Genomic DNA, 16,456 nt, shown 5'->3' with positions numbered 1-16,456 from the left:
GTTAATATTAATCTTATCATATTTTCTGTATAATGAGATCTTTGGCTTAACTTTACTTTAGACTTATGTACTTTTACACGTGTAGGAATAAGACGCTACTTTTTCTCTCCGTTTAAGGTTGAGAAATGTTCTCCTTATGTAAGTGTACCGGTTGTTCTTAAACCTGTACAGCCAATCAATCAGTCATCATTATCAATAGTGGAAGAAGACTGGTGTAGGTTTAACATTAATAAAAACACTGAACTCTGAACCTTGAATGGATCATTTAAATGATCTGGTAACATTTCCCTGAGGCTGAGAAACAAGAACTGAAAATGAGGAAGGAAAATAGCAATTGTTATGGAAATTGTTATTTTTATGTAATTGAATTATGAGAAATATGTTCTCCACAATGTTAAACCTGAGGTATTTTTTCCAGTTGAGGGTTAGGCTGCAGGAATTCGTATAAGTCAATGCTGTGTCCTCCCAAGTGGCAAAAACAAGTGTGTGTGTGTGGGGGGGGGGACGACAGGAGTCACAGTTTACGTTGGGATGTGATGGAATCTGTCACTTGTTTCAGTCATCCTCCCTCTCTTGCTCACTCTCCTCCGCTCTCTCTCTCTCTCTCGCTCCCCCCCCCCCCCTTCTCTCTCTTGCTCCGGCTGCTAATCAGCATTTGAAAGGCAGCTTTGACAGTGAGAAAGAAAGTGAGGGGGGCACCGAGAGGTGGGGGTAAACGAAAGCATGAGACACAGCGAGTTAGGGAGGGAGAGCCGGAGAGAGACTGAGGCGAGGGGCTGTACAAGCATGCCTTTTATATTTACTAGTGACTGAGAGAGGGAGAGAGAGAGAGAGGGAGGGAGAGAGAGGGAGCAGCTGAAGGCAGAGACAACTGGTGTGCACGGCTTTCCCAAGAGGAAATGAAAAGAAAGAAGCTCAGCGAGGAGAGTGAATGAGTGAGCGGGAGAGAGGAAGGGTGGGAGGGAGCATGTCGGCTGGAGAGAGAGGGAGCGAGAGAGGGAGCAAGAGAGATGGAGTGAGAGAGGGAGAGGGAGAGAGCGAGAAAGAGATTCTCACACTGGCTGTGTCCTAATCCGAGTCCATCTCCAAGAGGCAGCGGAGCAGAGTGTTAGTGAAGTGAGTCTGAGAGCCAAGGAGAGCTACATCATCTAGCCCCACACACACACACACACACACACACACACACACGGACACTCACTGTCTCTCTCTCTCCTTCACACACACACTCTTGCTACGGGAGTCCATGATGTGTCCGGCAGCGCGGCCACGGCTTTTGTGAAAGTGAGGGGATTGACGCTGCCCCTGTCCCAGCCCCCTTGGCTCACACACACCGTGTCTGTTTGCTGTGTTTAAGCCTGAGGTGCTGGTGGAGTAGGAGGAGGTGGTGGAGGGGGGGACACTGCCAGGGCAGAGACGGGGCACCGGAGAGGAGGAGGAGAAGAAGAGAGGAAGAAGAGGAGAGAGACAAAGTGGATCAGATCAACAGCAGCAGACTGAAAGCTGGAAATGTCCGTCAGGTGAGTAGATAATCTGACAAGTTACGGTCAGCACACACACACACACACACACACACAAACTCACTCTCACACTCGGACACACGTGCATGAGTGTAAACACACTTTGCCAGTCTCTTTTGATTTCCTCACAGACACCTGAAGTCAGATTCCTGCTGTCAGATTAACACTGATCTTTATTTTTAATCTGTTGCTTCACTTATTATTTTGCAAACCATGATGGAGATGGAATCACAAGTTTTATTGTATTTTGTAAAAATCTAATCCTGAATTACTTCACCTGAGATAGAATATCAGGGTGTGGTGTGAACTTTTCGCTGTGTCTCAATTAGGACAGAAACTGTAATGTTCCATATTTATTAAATATGCAACTGATAAAATTACCAGTAATATGAAAGTCAAATCATGTTTTTCCTTAAAAGATAAACCACAAAATGTCATTCAGAATGAGGAGCTGTATTTTAGATTTGGTCGCTTAATTTCTGTTTGACAGCGAGATTAAATCTACAATTAATTCCAGACAAATACACAAATTGACGTGTTTACCTCTACATAGAAGTGTAGATTAAAGCTTCGCTATCAAGGAATATCGACGTGTTCCATTTGATCGGATAATTAGACTGAATGTTGGTTCTCCCCTGAAGGCATCATTATCGCTTCTTACACAAGTTCTTTGACCATTTCATCCGTTTAGTTAAACCGACAAAACACTGCGAAAAACTCCAGCCTTTGAATTTACCGATAAGACAAATAATTATAAACGTGTATGTTCTGTGCTGAATGACCGGACTAATAATGGACCTCCACTTCCTGATAAATCCTATAGTGTGTGTGTGTGTGCGCGTGTGTGTGTGTGCGTGTGTTGGAGCTGGGCACATAGAGGCGCACAGAGTGAGCGGCTTGCGTGTCCGTCTCCACCTGCAGAGGAGGAATTGGTCACAGTTTACTGGCTTAGTAACGTGCGCTGGCTTCAGGGTGCTTGCAGCAGGTGGTCCGAATTGGCAGCATGCCTGTGGCGGCGCCTGTGATGACTGTGACTGTGTTCACTGCTGCTCCGACGTCAATAACAACATCAAACCGTCACATAAGGATTTCAGTGTCCGCAGCTTTTGTTTTGTCATCATTTTGCCGGTATTGTTATTTTGGACTTTTGAACTAAAAGTCCAACAGTTGGAATAGCGCGACAGCTTTTACCCATAAATTGAGAAGATATGTGAGTTTGTGTGTGGATGTCGAAGAGAAAATATATTAAGGGTGTTTTTCTATGATTTCCCGCTTGCACATCTGCCTCTCTCCATGTGCAGATGTTTGTGTCGACTGTTTATTTAGCCACGCGCTCCCTGAACGTCACTCCAAAATCTATGTTTGCTATAAACCCTGCCGTGTTCCTTGCACCACCGACACCATCATTTACACACACACCTGCTGAGAAAACAGGTGTTTCAGATAAATTCACTCCAAGTAACTACCTGCAGCTCAGCAGCTCTCTTTCAGGTGTCAGGGCGCGGCGTCAGAACGTTACCATAATAGAGAGTTACTGTTTGGACTCACATTCTGATTCAGGGCAGTTTTTAATAACCAAATGCCAGAGATAATTTTTTTTGGGGGGGGGGGGGTATTTCTTAAGTTTGCACAGAAACGCTGACAGGACACGGGGTCAGACCGTGTCATCGCATGTGCATGGTACAGTTTATACCCCGGCCCTCTGAGCCAATAAGCCCTCTCCATCCGCTTCACTTCTCGCATGTGCAGGATGCTTTGGTCGTGACCTGCCTCCAGGCCTTTTTTATTAGACCCAGACGCAGGTTTCTCCTTTTGGATTTAAGGCGCTGCGGCTCATGCCAACACGAACAGCAACTGTGTGACAGACCCTGATCTTTTTTTTTTTTTTTTTTTAACAAAAGTGAAAAAATGTTGGCAAGAAAGCGTCTCGTCCAAAGGCTGCACACAAACACGAAGGTGGAGGAAGGAAGTGTAATTAAAGGAAGTTGGATCTCTCGAGCATCACTATGTGCTCGTTTGTGTTATTGCTAAATTCTTTAGTGCTTAAGTAGTGATCACGTTATTAAGTAAACGTCTTAAATTCAGACGCACAAAAGTCGCCGAACATGACAAAAAGGAAAAGTTCTGCGACTAATTTAAATGAATGATTTGATCCTGGTTGGTCGACAGCAGCAGTCACTTCACGTGACTCTACTCAAGTTCTCAGGTGGACGCAGTCCTCTCCTTCCCTTCCTCTTCCTCTCTTGATATTTTTGTCTCTCTCTGTTGCTCTTTTACACACACACACACACACACACACACTAAGGTGGTCAGTGTCTGCTGTTGACAGACAGCCGCTCACACACTCCTTGCTCTCGCCGTGCACGCGCGTGTGTGAGTGTGAGGAGCGTTGACAGACAGTGTGTGGGTCTGTGACAGAGGGTGTCAGCGTGGTGTCAGGGAGATGTGTTTAGTGTCACACTCTGCTGACCTGATCTCCGGTCGGACTGTCCACTCCGGCCCCGCTGTGGCTCCTTACATAACCCCCCGCTGTCATTCACACACCGGCCTGAAGGGATCCGCCAGCCTGTGCATGCACACACACACAAACACACACATACACACACACACACTCAGTCACTCACTCTAACACAACAAGGAGTTTCTCAGTGACGTGCACTCAATGTATATGCATCCGCTTTCTGCAAATCTCCCTCACACTCACTTAACCCCGTCTCTTCTCCTCTCTGGTTTGTGCTGTGACGTAAAGCAGAACTAATAATAATAATAATAATAATAATAATAATAATATCATTCAAACAAAGAATAAACTCCAGGCCCTTCGTGTGTGTGAATACAGTATGAGGCCAGCGAGTATCCTCGTTCTCCCCAGTGTGCTGAGAGACACCTACACAACTTTTGCAACTTTTATCACAAGTTTGACTCCGCTCTGAACTCTGACATTTGCACCATGCTAATTGATTTGTCTGTATTAACATGTGGACGTCTCTGCGCTGGGGTCTGGAACGAGAGTGGGCTTTCAAGTCCTGGCATCCTGTGCACAGACTGTGTGTGTGTGTGAGTGTGAGTGTGTGTTGGAGGGAGTGTGTGACCCTGTGTGCTGTTCTTTTGGCCTGTGGTTATTTGGAGGTCGGTGCTGATGTGGTCTCTGCCTGCAGGAGTGGATTTACTGTCTTCAGCCTTATACAGAGAGCTGCATCCACTTAGCCGACTCTTCCGCAGGCGGAGGACCGAACTTTCTGTCTCCGTTCTACCTTTTGTGTCTCCTCACCAATAAAAAAAAAAAACTAAATAAGAAACACTATATATATATATGACTATTACCAGTGTTCTGCTGACGCGTAAGCATATTAGCATTCCTGTTGTGATCAAAATAAGAGTTTCCTTCTTTTTCATCGACGTTCCTGTAAGTCCTACTTTCCACCTTAAGCCTTGCCTTACAAAGAGGTCGAGGTGTTTAACCTCAGGATAGATTGCAGCTATTATTTGGTCTTGGCCTATTTTATTCTTTTAAGCAGAGATATAAGGGTCAGGGACAGTTAACTTCTTATGTTTGCTATTTGGATCGATCAATACTTTCAGATGCGTTGCACTTGTAGTTATACTTTATAATTTTCTCCGATGAAATATTTTAATAAATTATTCTTATTGAAGTGGAAATACACTATCACCCTGTTTTTTCAGCTTTATACCCAAACCATTAAAACTCAACCCCAGAATTTACTTTACAAGTTTTGATACATGGTTAGGTTATTTAAGATGGTAATAGTAAAAAGAGAAATCATAAAAATTGTTTTGTATATTTTTTATATTCCAATTCTGTTTATATCATTTTGTTTATTCTGTCTCTTTAATAAAAATCAAGATGAAGTCACGATAAATAAGTTATGATCTTTACAGAAAATTCCATCTTTTGCAATAAATACTGCATCCATCTACAATTTATATACTTTTTATTCACTTTTAATACTGAGCAAGACGTAAAAAAAAACATTTTGAGAAAATCACTGGACACTGATTCTGAGAAAAATTGGTAACTCATCTCATAAACACTGTAAATATACGAGGTTCTTTGCAAAAGCTCTTTTAACTTCATAGTAAAAACAGCGCAGGTGAAGTGGAGCGTTTCTTTTGTGGATGTATTCAGGCCGAGGCAGATGATAATTATGACAGGCATGGATTGGATTCTGCGTAGCTTCACGCCCGTGAGGAGTGGACATCAAAGCGTGCTCACCAAAGCTCTCTGTAATAAAAGAGGAGGACAAAGATATTGATTACCGAGGGTGAACATTAGCAAATCTCTTTCTCTCCCTTTTTTTTTTCCAACCACGTCTTTATCCGTCCATCATTTTTCTCCTTCTCTCTCTCTCTCTCTCCCTCCCTCTTACTGTCTGATTTGCCTCCCTCCGCCTCTACTTATGCTCTCTCCATCCCCCATCCGGTCTCTGTCAACCCCCCTCTCCCCCTCTCTAATAATTTATTTATCGCCGATCTCTTTATTCTGTATTCTTCCAGTTTAGGGACGGTCCGCGCTGACTGCACGCTGCTGGATCTCTCAAACAAGCTCTTATCATCATTCCTTTACACTGTCTCCAAAGCCTCCTCATCCTCCTCATCATCGCCGAGATACCTGGGGGCGGGTGGGGTCACTCTGGTCCAATCTAACACTGTATTGATTCCATTAGATAATTAATGACCCAGGCAGGGGCCAGGGTGGAGCGAAGAGGGGGTTAGGAGAGATGAGGGGGATGTTGAGGATGATGGGAGAGGCATGGACGAGGGCGGGGGGCTGACGCCAAGGCCCTTGAGAGTTGGAGAGAGAACCTTGGGTTGGGAATGATCCAGAGTCGTCAAGGTCAACCGCAGCCGGCGCTCTGATACGGAAGCAGAATGCCGAGCGAGTCAGACTGTGGAATACTGAGCGAGAGGAGGCAGAGAGATCTTCATGTCCAGCAGCTGTCGATTGATCAGCGGCTGAAAAATTGTACATTAAAAAGTCTTTTGACTTCCAAATCCTGAGGTCCAACCCGGGCCGTAATGCATGATAAGTAGTTTTCAGCCCTCCAACCAGAATACCAAACTTCATCTCCCTGGATGCTCCAGACGCTCATTTACAACTACTCAACAACATGAAAGGCGAGATAGAAAACTAGCTACATCAAGTATTCTGTCCATGTTATTACCGACCATGTTTTCTACATCTTCCACGATATTGAACTGTCTCTGTTCTTCTGTTTGATCAAATATTATTCACAGGAATATCTTACATCGCTGTCGAACCTGAGCTCCACTTTTACCTCTGGTAGGTGATAGTTAAAGATGGATGAGGCGGAAAGAGGGAGAGACCTCTGTAAACTGTCATTAACAAGGGTTTATTAAGTGAAACCAGTAATCCCAGTAAATCCTGGAAATTACCAGCTGCTAAACTCATAGTAGTTTGTGGGCATGTTTTCCCTTCCTAGAACTTTTAAATATGGAAACGTTGCAAATATCTCAAATTGTTAACGTTTGTCATGTGGGGCTTGTGCATGTTCTTGTAAATGCTCGGGAGAGGATGTGTTACAAATTGCAGCTTGCATGTTGTAAACTTCAGAGACGATACGATCACAGTTTTTGCATATTTATCCCCCGGCTACCAGGATCCCCCTAAAATGTCAGAGCAAGAAAACTGCCTTGTAATTTCTTGAGTTTATCAAATGCACAGGATAGAAACCTGGGAAAGGGTTTTCTACATGCAGGCTCATACATCGCTGTCAGATTTGCAGTCCTTTAGAGGACATCAAAAGAATCATAAAAACCCTCAGACCTGGAGCTGTTCTCTTTTCCTTGTAAACTGTGCATCGCCGGGCTCCATCGTGCTCCTCACCTTTGCACGATCGCAGCGTGCACGTTGTCTCCAGTGGGCTGTGAGGGCTCCTCTGCCTCCACCTCCACATTCACAGTCTTGGCCAGGCTCCGTATTGGGCCCTAGGGGCCGGGGAGATGAGGCATAAAACAACCATGTCTCTACCTAGGGGAGGTGGTGGCATGGCAGCGGGGCTATTGTCTCTCTGCGTGCTCTTTGACTTAAATGTGTTCATTTGCCTGATGCCCCTGACTCCCCGAGGGGAGGGGTGGCTCGGGGAGGGGAGGGGCAGGCTAACGAACCTCTGACAGCTGGAGGCCCTAATTAAATGTCCCTGCTGAAAATAAACAGAGCGGGAGCCAAGCGAGCAGCCAGAGAGCGACGCACGGCAAACAGCGGCTGGGAGCGCTCGCCGCAGTGCCCGCCTCTGTGCTGATGGTGAGGCCGTGCCAAGAGAGCACGGCTCTATAGGGTCGGGGTCCCAAACACACACACTCGTGTACACACAAGTACGCCACACTTATGAATATGTAGCACTGCAGCAACGCATCGGCAGCACCTGCGGTCACACGTGATGCAGGTTGATCTCCACGGCCGTGGGCGCGCTGCATTCGTCCCCCCTGCGCTCTCAGAAGTCGCACTTTCCTTTTCCATTCATCACGAGTCGACTCGGCTCCATTGATGGGAACGTGTCACACTCCCGGTCTCCGTGACACCTCTGACATTCAGCCTGTTGTGCTGCTAGCTAGCCCGAGCATTAGCAGTCAAAGTGGCGGGGTCCATTTGGGTGAGTGCATTAATGGGCCGCTCCAACCTGCGACAAGGTTATGAGGCTGATTGAATAATTACTGTGGAGGCCCCTGTCCATTACGCCCCGGTGTCTGTCCAGATAGAGGGAGACGCAGGGAGCGATGGAGAGATAGGTGGAGACGGAAAGATGGGAAGGGGAGATTAGATAAGCGCAGATAGGGTCAATTAAGAGATAAACATACAGATATGAGATGGGGGAGAAAGAGGCGGGCATGTGCGTTTGTGTGAAAATTTGTGTCTCCTTTTGATCGCTGTGTCCTCTCGTGCACAGTGTAATTTGGCATGTGGTGCATTTATGAGCGAGGAGAGGTGACAGAGGTGAAGCTGTTAGACAGAGGTGCTCTGCTCTGTGCTCGACCCCGTCTCCTCTTCACCAGAGTCTCTGAAAGGAGGACTGTCAGGCTGACGGGAAGACATCTCGGTTTTCATACAGGACAAAATATTCGGTCAATGTAAGGCCTTATCTCACTACTGGGAATATTTTTTCAACGGATATTTTCCCCACATCCGCGTATATTCTGTTTTACAGAATATCTTTGTAGAGTCTAGAACACAGAAACGACTATAAAGGCTCAAACAAGTATGTCGGGCCAGTAGGTGGCGATAAAGTCCAAATCAGCGCTGTGGTTCAAGTAATACTAGGTGAAGCAGCGTGTGTGAATGTGGTGAAGCGATGCTACATTCAGCCCAAACCTTGCGGTGCTAACCAAACCAAACCAGTATGTGTCCGCCATTGTTTTTGTTGTTTCTTAGTGTCCTGAGGAAAGTTGAAAAATGGGGCTGGCAAATTAACCCGATATAGCAAATAAGCAGGTTGATTATTTTTCTTTAATTCTCTAAATCCCGTGTAATAAACAACAGCAACAATTGATAATGCAGCAAGATAATTACTCTAACGATCAATCATGTGCTAGAAACTCTAATTAATCAAGCTGCAATTACTCCTACACTAATGTGTTTTCCAGAAAACGTTAGCATTAGCTTATATGCATCCTCATCAAGGTAAATGTTCCTTGTGATTAAGACTTTGGAAGAATATATTGGTGAACACAGTTAACTTAATACCTGCTACATATTAGCATGTTAGCGTTGTTGTTTTGCATGTGCAAGTTCAGAGCCGGTAGAGCTCAGGGTGTAGACTCTTTGAGCTCTGCACATAGTCTCTATGTAAAGATGGTGACTGGCTCCAGTATAGGTCCTAAGTCCTGCCTCCTCCGTTTTAGTGGATGGGACACGGATCAAACAAGTACACGTCAAATACATTTTTTTTATGGTTTCTGTCATTCTTAGGTCAATTTATCACACCCATAAATGTTCAAAAAAAATTCCCAGTAAGTTTATTTAGCTAGTCATTTTATGCTATAAAACGGGATGAAACATCAGGATTATCAGCTGTGACTGACTCCTGATTTGTCGACCGTGAGTATTAACATGATAAGACTTCTCCGATACTCTATCCTCTATCACAACTGCGTAAACTCAAATTGTTTCAAATGCACAAGATGGCAGCGGTGGTATCCAGCTTCATTGAGGTAGATAGTGGAAGGAAGTGGAGACACTTCATCCATCTTTATAAACAGTCTATGGTTCTGCCTGGTTGAAGGAGAAAGTAAATATTCATTGTTTATCCACAAACTTTGTGTCCTCAGATGTCCTCAATCTCTCTATCACATATCCTAGGACCACTTAAACAAAAACATAATATTTTGGTTTACTTTTTGCTTCATTATTTCTGCCTGAGTCCAGAATAAAACTAAAGCTACGCGAATGACCTGTTCTCCCCTTTCAACAACTCTTCTCTTTTTGTTGAATCCCTCGTGAACTCGGCTGCCTCTTGAAACTGATCCAAGACGTTTTCATGCCATAATGTTGCTGAATGTTTCATTCAATTAATGATTGAGCTGTTTTAGCCTTGGATTTGCGAAACGATATCTGCCAATCCGGCCCAGCCTCGGCCGACCCCTCTTAGCCAAGGTCAGCATAACCATGCTCAAGCTGGAGACATTATCCATTTCTACTGGCCCGCTCTGCAAAGCTCCACTGACTTGATTGTGCTGACCCAGCCGGGCCAAAGAGAGAGACAGTTAGAGAGCGAGCAGCAGTGAGAGAGAGGGAGAGAGGGCATCTCAGGCCCAAGGGCATGACACCGTGGTGCTCGGGGCCACACCAGGCCTTTAAATGTCAACACAGCACAGAGGGGAGGAGGAAGAGGAGGAGGGTGGGAATCGGGTGAGGAGCGGGGAAGAATATTGGCAACTTCCTCTTCAGGAGGGAGGTGATCGAGGCGAGCAGGAGGCGGACGACATGATGTGTCTCATCCTTAGAGACGATTATAAGTTCAGAGGACGCTCAGTGTTTTGTCTCATGTCTTTAACTCTGAGATCATTCGCTGAACTTTAGGAGCAGAAATACAGCAGCTAATCACTTTCTATCAACTTCATCATTCTTTGTCTTTCTTAATTTTCCGTGTTTCTGTCTTTCTTATTTTTGTTGTTTCTTTTTTGATGAAGTAACAAATTATAAGATGGGTTTTCATTCAAGTAAATCTGAATTTTTTTAAGGTGTATTTTACAGTTACCATTTAGCAGGATTACGCAAAAACTGATTTCCATGATACAAGACAAAACCCGTAACATTTTGGGTGTGGATCGGGATTTTCTTTTCTTTAACGATGGCATTTTTGGGACATTTTCATTGATATCTCAGAATAATTCATGAATCTCGATTCGGGGAATTGATATCTATGAGTGAAGTCTGGATCTAGTGAATGTCAATGTGGTTTCGTAGGGGGACTGTTGGATCGTGGCGTATCTATTGATTGCCGTTATATTTGAACTTTATTTAAAGAAACTCTTCATGCTCACTCTAGACCCTAAATTATTTTGTAATTGATTGTAGAATAGAAGCTGATTGTTAAATAAATTGTGATGTTTGATAATTAAAGCCCAGCTGAAGCATGTCGCATAACAACTCTTTTTCTTTCTCCTCTTCCTCTGCTTCCTGCCGTGGTTCTCCAGGTCTGAGTCTGTCACATCCTCGGCCAATCAGAGCCTTCGTTAACGGCAGCGGCGGCACGTGATTGGGAGAAGGATGGCGACCATGCCGTTCGTCAGCGAAGGGAAGTGTGTGAGCGTGGAGTGGGATTTTCTACAAGGACTGTTGGCCAAGCCGCCCACCCTGCCCTGGTGAGACACGAGACATGGCACGCACACACATGCACAGACGCACAGGTTGATACTGTATAAGCCTTCATGCATGCCTATGAATTAATCGCTGCAAGGTGAACTCCACGTATTCACAGACAGGCACACACACTGACAGCCTGGAGAAGGATTTCCCATCAATGAGACACAATGCAGAAGGTGCTACATGTAACCTGTTTTGTCCCCCCCCCCCCCCCCCCCCCCCTTTACTGGGAGATTAACCAAATTTGGCTGGAATTATTAATGGCCGGTCATTTACAGGCGGATATAAAAACTAAGCAGAATCAATGTGTTTATTGATTGTTCTTGGTGGCCGGGGTCGAGGCAGTATAATAATGAGATGTTACAGAGGCTGGCAGTGTTGTGAGACCGCAACACATATTGACACACACACAAACACACACACAAACCCAGAGAAACACTCACTGTTTTCCCTTATTAGAGAACAGCAGTGGGATCGTGGCTGTGTAGCTGATTAAGATATAAACACATAAACACGCTCTGCAGTGCTTTTCTTTGTTTTCTTACTTTTGCTCTCACACACACACACACACACACACACACACACACACACACACACATTTCATGTGGTCTTTCTTAGGATGAAAACCAACAACACACACTTGAGGGAGAGAGGCCAGTTCTTTCTCCTCCAGCCCTGATTCTCACTCACGTACACAAGCACATGCACACACACACTTTATTCCAGAGCGGCACCGACACAATTTGTGAAGTGGCTGTGACAACATAATTCCACCACTCAGGCCTCATTGAGGAGAGTCAATACCCAATCAGAGAGACAGGCTACCTGAGCCCCGGCCCCCCTCTGTCACTCTGGCCCTCCCTCTCCTATTGATCCCTCAATCATGGCTTCAGCTCACTAGCCCAGGACCAGATGAGAGAGAGCGGGAGGGAGAGGGGGAGAACAAGGGGGTTGGAGAGAGGGAAAGTGAGAGATTGTGTGTGTCTGTGTAAATTCACATATAGATTTTAGAGCAAATGGCATTATTAGGACTCTGTTCTGCCAGATAGAAGGAGGGCGTTTGTCTGTAATTACCAGGTCAATCTGCAAGAGATGGGTAAGAATGGAGATTGTTTCACTTGAATTGCAGCAGCCTATTACAATCATATGTGTTTATGAAATGAGTTTTCTAGATTGATGACCAGGTAATTTATATAAAGCTCAAATCAAACAACAGGTGGTCAGTAAGTGGCCTTTACCTGATCCCCCTTACCAGTGTTTTCCATCCATACACACAGTGCTGATCCAGACTATTTTCTCTGCCCCTTTGTTCATTCTTCTCCTCCCCACATTTATATATTTCTTCCATTTTTATTTCAATCTTTCCCCTTTCATGCCACTCTCCCCCCTTGTCCTGTCCACCGTTAATACACCCCACCCCCCGCCCACAGCCTGCAGAACCTGCGCAAGGAGAAGTCTCGCAATGCGGCACGGTCACGGCGGGGGAAGGAGAATTTCGAGTTCTTTGAGCTGGCCAAGATGTTACCCCTGCCCGGCGCCATCACCAGCCAGCTGGACAAAGCCTCGGTCATCCGGCTGACCATCAGCTACCTGCACATGCGCACCTTCGCCAGCCAGGGGGACCCACCCTGGAGTCCTTTAATGGAGGGTGGCGGCAACTGCAGCAAAGGTGAGGTGAAGGGAAACATCTTCAGAAGAAAGAACAAATCAGATTTCTTTGGCACAAATTGGAATCAACTATTTTTGCGGAATCTCCCAAAGAGCCAATCTATTGGCTGTAGATGCACCAACCACGTCTGTGGGTGCGTGTCTGTGATTCTGGGTTCAGTCTCTTTCCGTTTTCTACTCTCGTCTCTGTATGTTCATGAAGCATGTAAAAAGAATTGTGATTCGTGCAACGTTCTCCCTCGAGTTGAAACATTGTCAGCTTGTGTGGATTCGTCTTTGTGTCAGTCAGCACCACCCTGGGTGAATTAGCATCTAATCACATCTTTCCTTTGACTTATGTGGAATTAAGTAGCATCAATAATTTGTTCTGCAACATCTCTGAACACAGTTGGTTGGACACAATGGCATTGGTACTTCTGTGGACACTGGGGTCATGTCCTATGTACTTTGTGTGAGGATGTAAGTAAACTGAGGGGTTAACACTCTTCATTTATACTATGGGTTGAGTTCAGTTTACTTGAGACTTTAATAAACTTACATTTGATTGATTTTTAGCCAATGAAAAGAATCATAGTGCACTTTTCTCTTCACTTTTTCATTCCTGGCTACATGGAGAGGTCTGCAAACAGCATTTATTTAAATTAAATTTACATGACAATCCCAATAATGAAAACATTTCGGGCCTTTAGCTGCTGTCTGGTCTGAGGCTCACAAGCTTAATAATTTTAAAACTCTTGGCTACAGTCCGGGGCGGACGGATTTGTAATTGTTGAAACCTTTCATCGAGTTGTCATGAAAGTAGTCGACTGAGTTAGAATTTGTGAACGGCTGAAATAAAACAAACAACTGGAGCGTGCAAGTATGCAGACTTAAATTAAACATGGCTGTGATGGATCATTTCTCCGCTGATGATTCCTGCAGCTCGGGCCTATAAGAAAATTACACAGCAGAGATAAATATGCTGATGTGTGTTGCCAATGGACACAAACCACGTTTCAAATCACATCTCTCTTTCAGTCAAAAGCAATCCTCAGCAGTCTGATCTGCCCACTTACTCCCGCCCACAGAGACGCCCCACGCCACAAAACATTCAGTTCAGACCAGGACCATTATCTGCTCCTCTATTAGCAACCGCAATTACTGCTGCTGTGTATGTGAGCGTGCTGCACAAACCTGTAAACATACATGTGCATAGAGTCATACAACGAATTTTCCATAGGCTGTCTGTGTGTGTGCGTGTGCGTGCGTGTGTGTGTGTGTGTGTGTGTGTGTGAGTGAGATGATAAACAAAGAGGGAGTAAACTATTGGTGCGATTTGTAATTACAGAAATTAACTATATAACGAGGACAGTGTAATTATACAGCCTGTCTAATTGCTACTATTACTGAGGGGAAATGATGCAGCTACAGTACCATTAGAGGTGTGTGTGTGTTTTCATGGCCGAAGTTGTTTAATTTGATTGTAAGCAAATGTAAAAAGCATGTTTGTGTGTAACGTGTGTGATTTGCTTTGATACAATATTCACTGCTTATTCCTGATAAGACACAATGACTTTGATTGTGTAAGTTGAGCTCAGTGTCAATGCTGAACTGATGTTTAAGCAGTGACCTCAAAACAATATGTATCATAAATTCCTTCAAGGGGTACTCCGCTTATTGTACATACTGAGGTATATTATCATCTATTATAAAAACAGCTGAATAACTAGAATGTCTCTCAGTAGAGCGCGTAACTCCGCTGAGTTGTGCACACTCACACACTCATAGATATCAGTCCCTTTAAATATTCTGATTCCCTTTTCAAATTGGTGGAAATACAAAAAAAATGTCCTATCTACTGGGCCTGGAAATAACAACCACTGAGGAAGCCAGTTTTTAAGTGGAGGTGTTTACCAGACATTCTCTAAACACCTCATGTGGTGCTATTCTGATCATTGTTTTCTTAATCTATGATTAGCCACCATTGAAAGATTAATTATTACTTTTAGGAATGGAACTTTTTTATACTAGGCTTTTTCATGCTTTAGTGTTTGAAAGTGTCTTAACACAAGATTCCGTCTACAAATTCTGCCTAAATTAGTCTGAAATGAGCAAAGTTATGATCAAAGAAGGCTACATTGAAGTCGTCTCCCAGTTCTGTGCTGAATATTAATGGAAGCAGCTTTTGGGCATTAGTGTATTCATACTGGTGAAGGGCCGAAATGTAGTTAATCCAGAGAAAGTTCAACCATTCTGACGTTTGTGGGGATTGTTGTTGAGAGCGGTGCCACAATTTAAAAAATGGAGGTGCTACGCTGAACAGAAAGAGTCTGAAGATACTTAAAGCTAAATGGAATTCAGCCATTATTATTTTTCTATCAAATTTAATTAAATTGTTTATTCTCAAGGCACTTTACTTAGTAAGGTAGAGACCTAACAATATTATAGAGAAACCCAACAGTTCCCACAACCATCAAACACTTCGGTGACTGTGGAGAGAAAAAGAATCGAGCAGAACTGGGCTGTGTCTGAAATCACTCACTTGTTTCTCTAACCCCTACTTCACTATATAGTGACTTCTATGTAAACGACTTGTGAGCTCACCAGCAAAAGAAAGAAATGCTTTAAATGTAGAAATAAACTTGTTTGTGCTGTGACGCTCATATTTACATTTGAGCGACAGGTCGGGCTGTTCCCGCTGCTCTGTCGCCTCTAGTCTCTCGGCCCGAGTGCAGTGCATGATGGTATATATACCTTTGTTAGTGACCATCGGTTGTGCAGAACTTTGGTATGGGTCTCTCCCTTGACTGGTTGGGGTGAGAGGAGAGAGCGAGGAGAGGTCGGTGGAAAGGGGGAGAGAAGAGAGAGAGACAGACTATTTATATACTATTTAAACCAGACTGGATGTTTTTATGAATATAGTATAAGAATTAAACTTATGGATGTAATGATATTTTTAATTTAAAGCAACACCAGTAATGATAATCATAAAATTGACAATAAACAATAGTAATAATATTGTTGATCATAATATCAATTACAATAATATTTGTATTAGATTAGTGTCAGATCTGGATCCTGCAGCAGTCAGTTATAGTTTTGCCATCAAATATATATTTTTAGATGTAATGATTGTATTAATAATAGCAGCACCAGATTATAATAGTGACAATGTTAATAACAAAAGTATTAATAATACTATAAAAGTACACACTGTACATCTCATTAAGCTTCCGGTTCTACTTTCTGATGCAGTTTTCAGTGCTCAATGTCACACGCTCCTGTTGGTCTGCAGAAGCCACCGCCGCTTCCACCACGCAGCGCTGGACAGTCTGAGCGTCTGGGTGATTTGCAGCGTGCTCTCATGCAGCAGCGTGGTCACACACGGCCGCGGCCTTGACTGCGTTCTGCACATAGTGAATTGTTTTGCTTCGGTGTTCCGGGCTTTTCC

At 44.2% G+C, this 16,456-nt stretch overlaps 1 protein-coding gene across 1 annotated transcript; it reads left to right on the top strand.

Moving 5' to 3' along the window:
• Window positions 1–1,011: 1,011 nt before the first annotated feature.
• npas1 (neuronal PAS domain protein 1) lies at window positions 1,012–13,027 on the top strand (the record flags this gene model as incomplete). Its single annotated transcript, XM_062386641.1, is given in 3 exon segments — window positions 1,012–1,517; window positions 11,190–11,357; window positions 12,789–13,027. Coding segments are annotated over 2 exon segments (334 nt in total), but the record flags the coding sequence as incomplete, so codon positions are not given.
• Between the last annotated feature and the right edge of the window lie 3,429 nt (window positions 13,028–16,456).

This window comes from Platichthys flesus, chromosome 4 (genome assembly GCF_949316205.1).
Source record: "Platichthys flesus chromosome 4, fPlaFle2.1, whole genome shotgun sequence".
Lineage (NCBI taxonomy): Eukaryota > Metazoa > Chordata > Actinopteri > Pleuronectiformes > Pleuronectidae > Platichthys > Platichthys flesus.
This window is presented reverse-complemented; position numbering and strand designations above follow the sequence as displayed.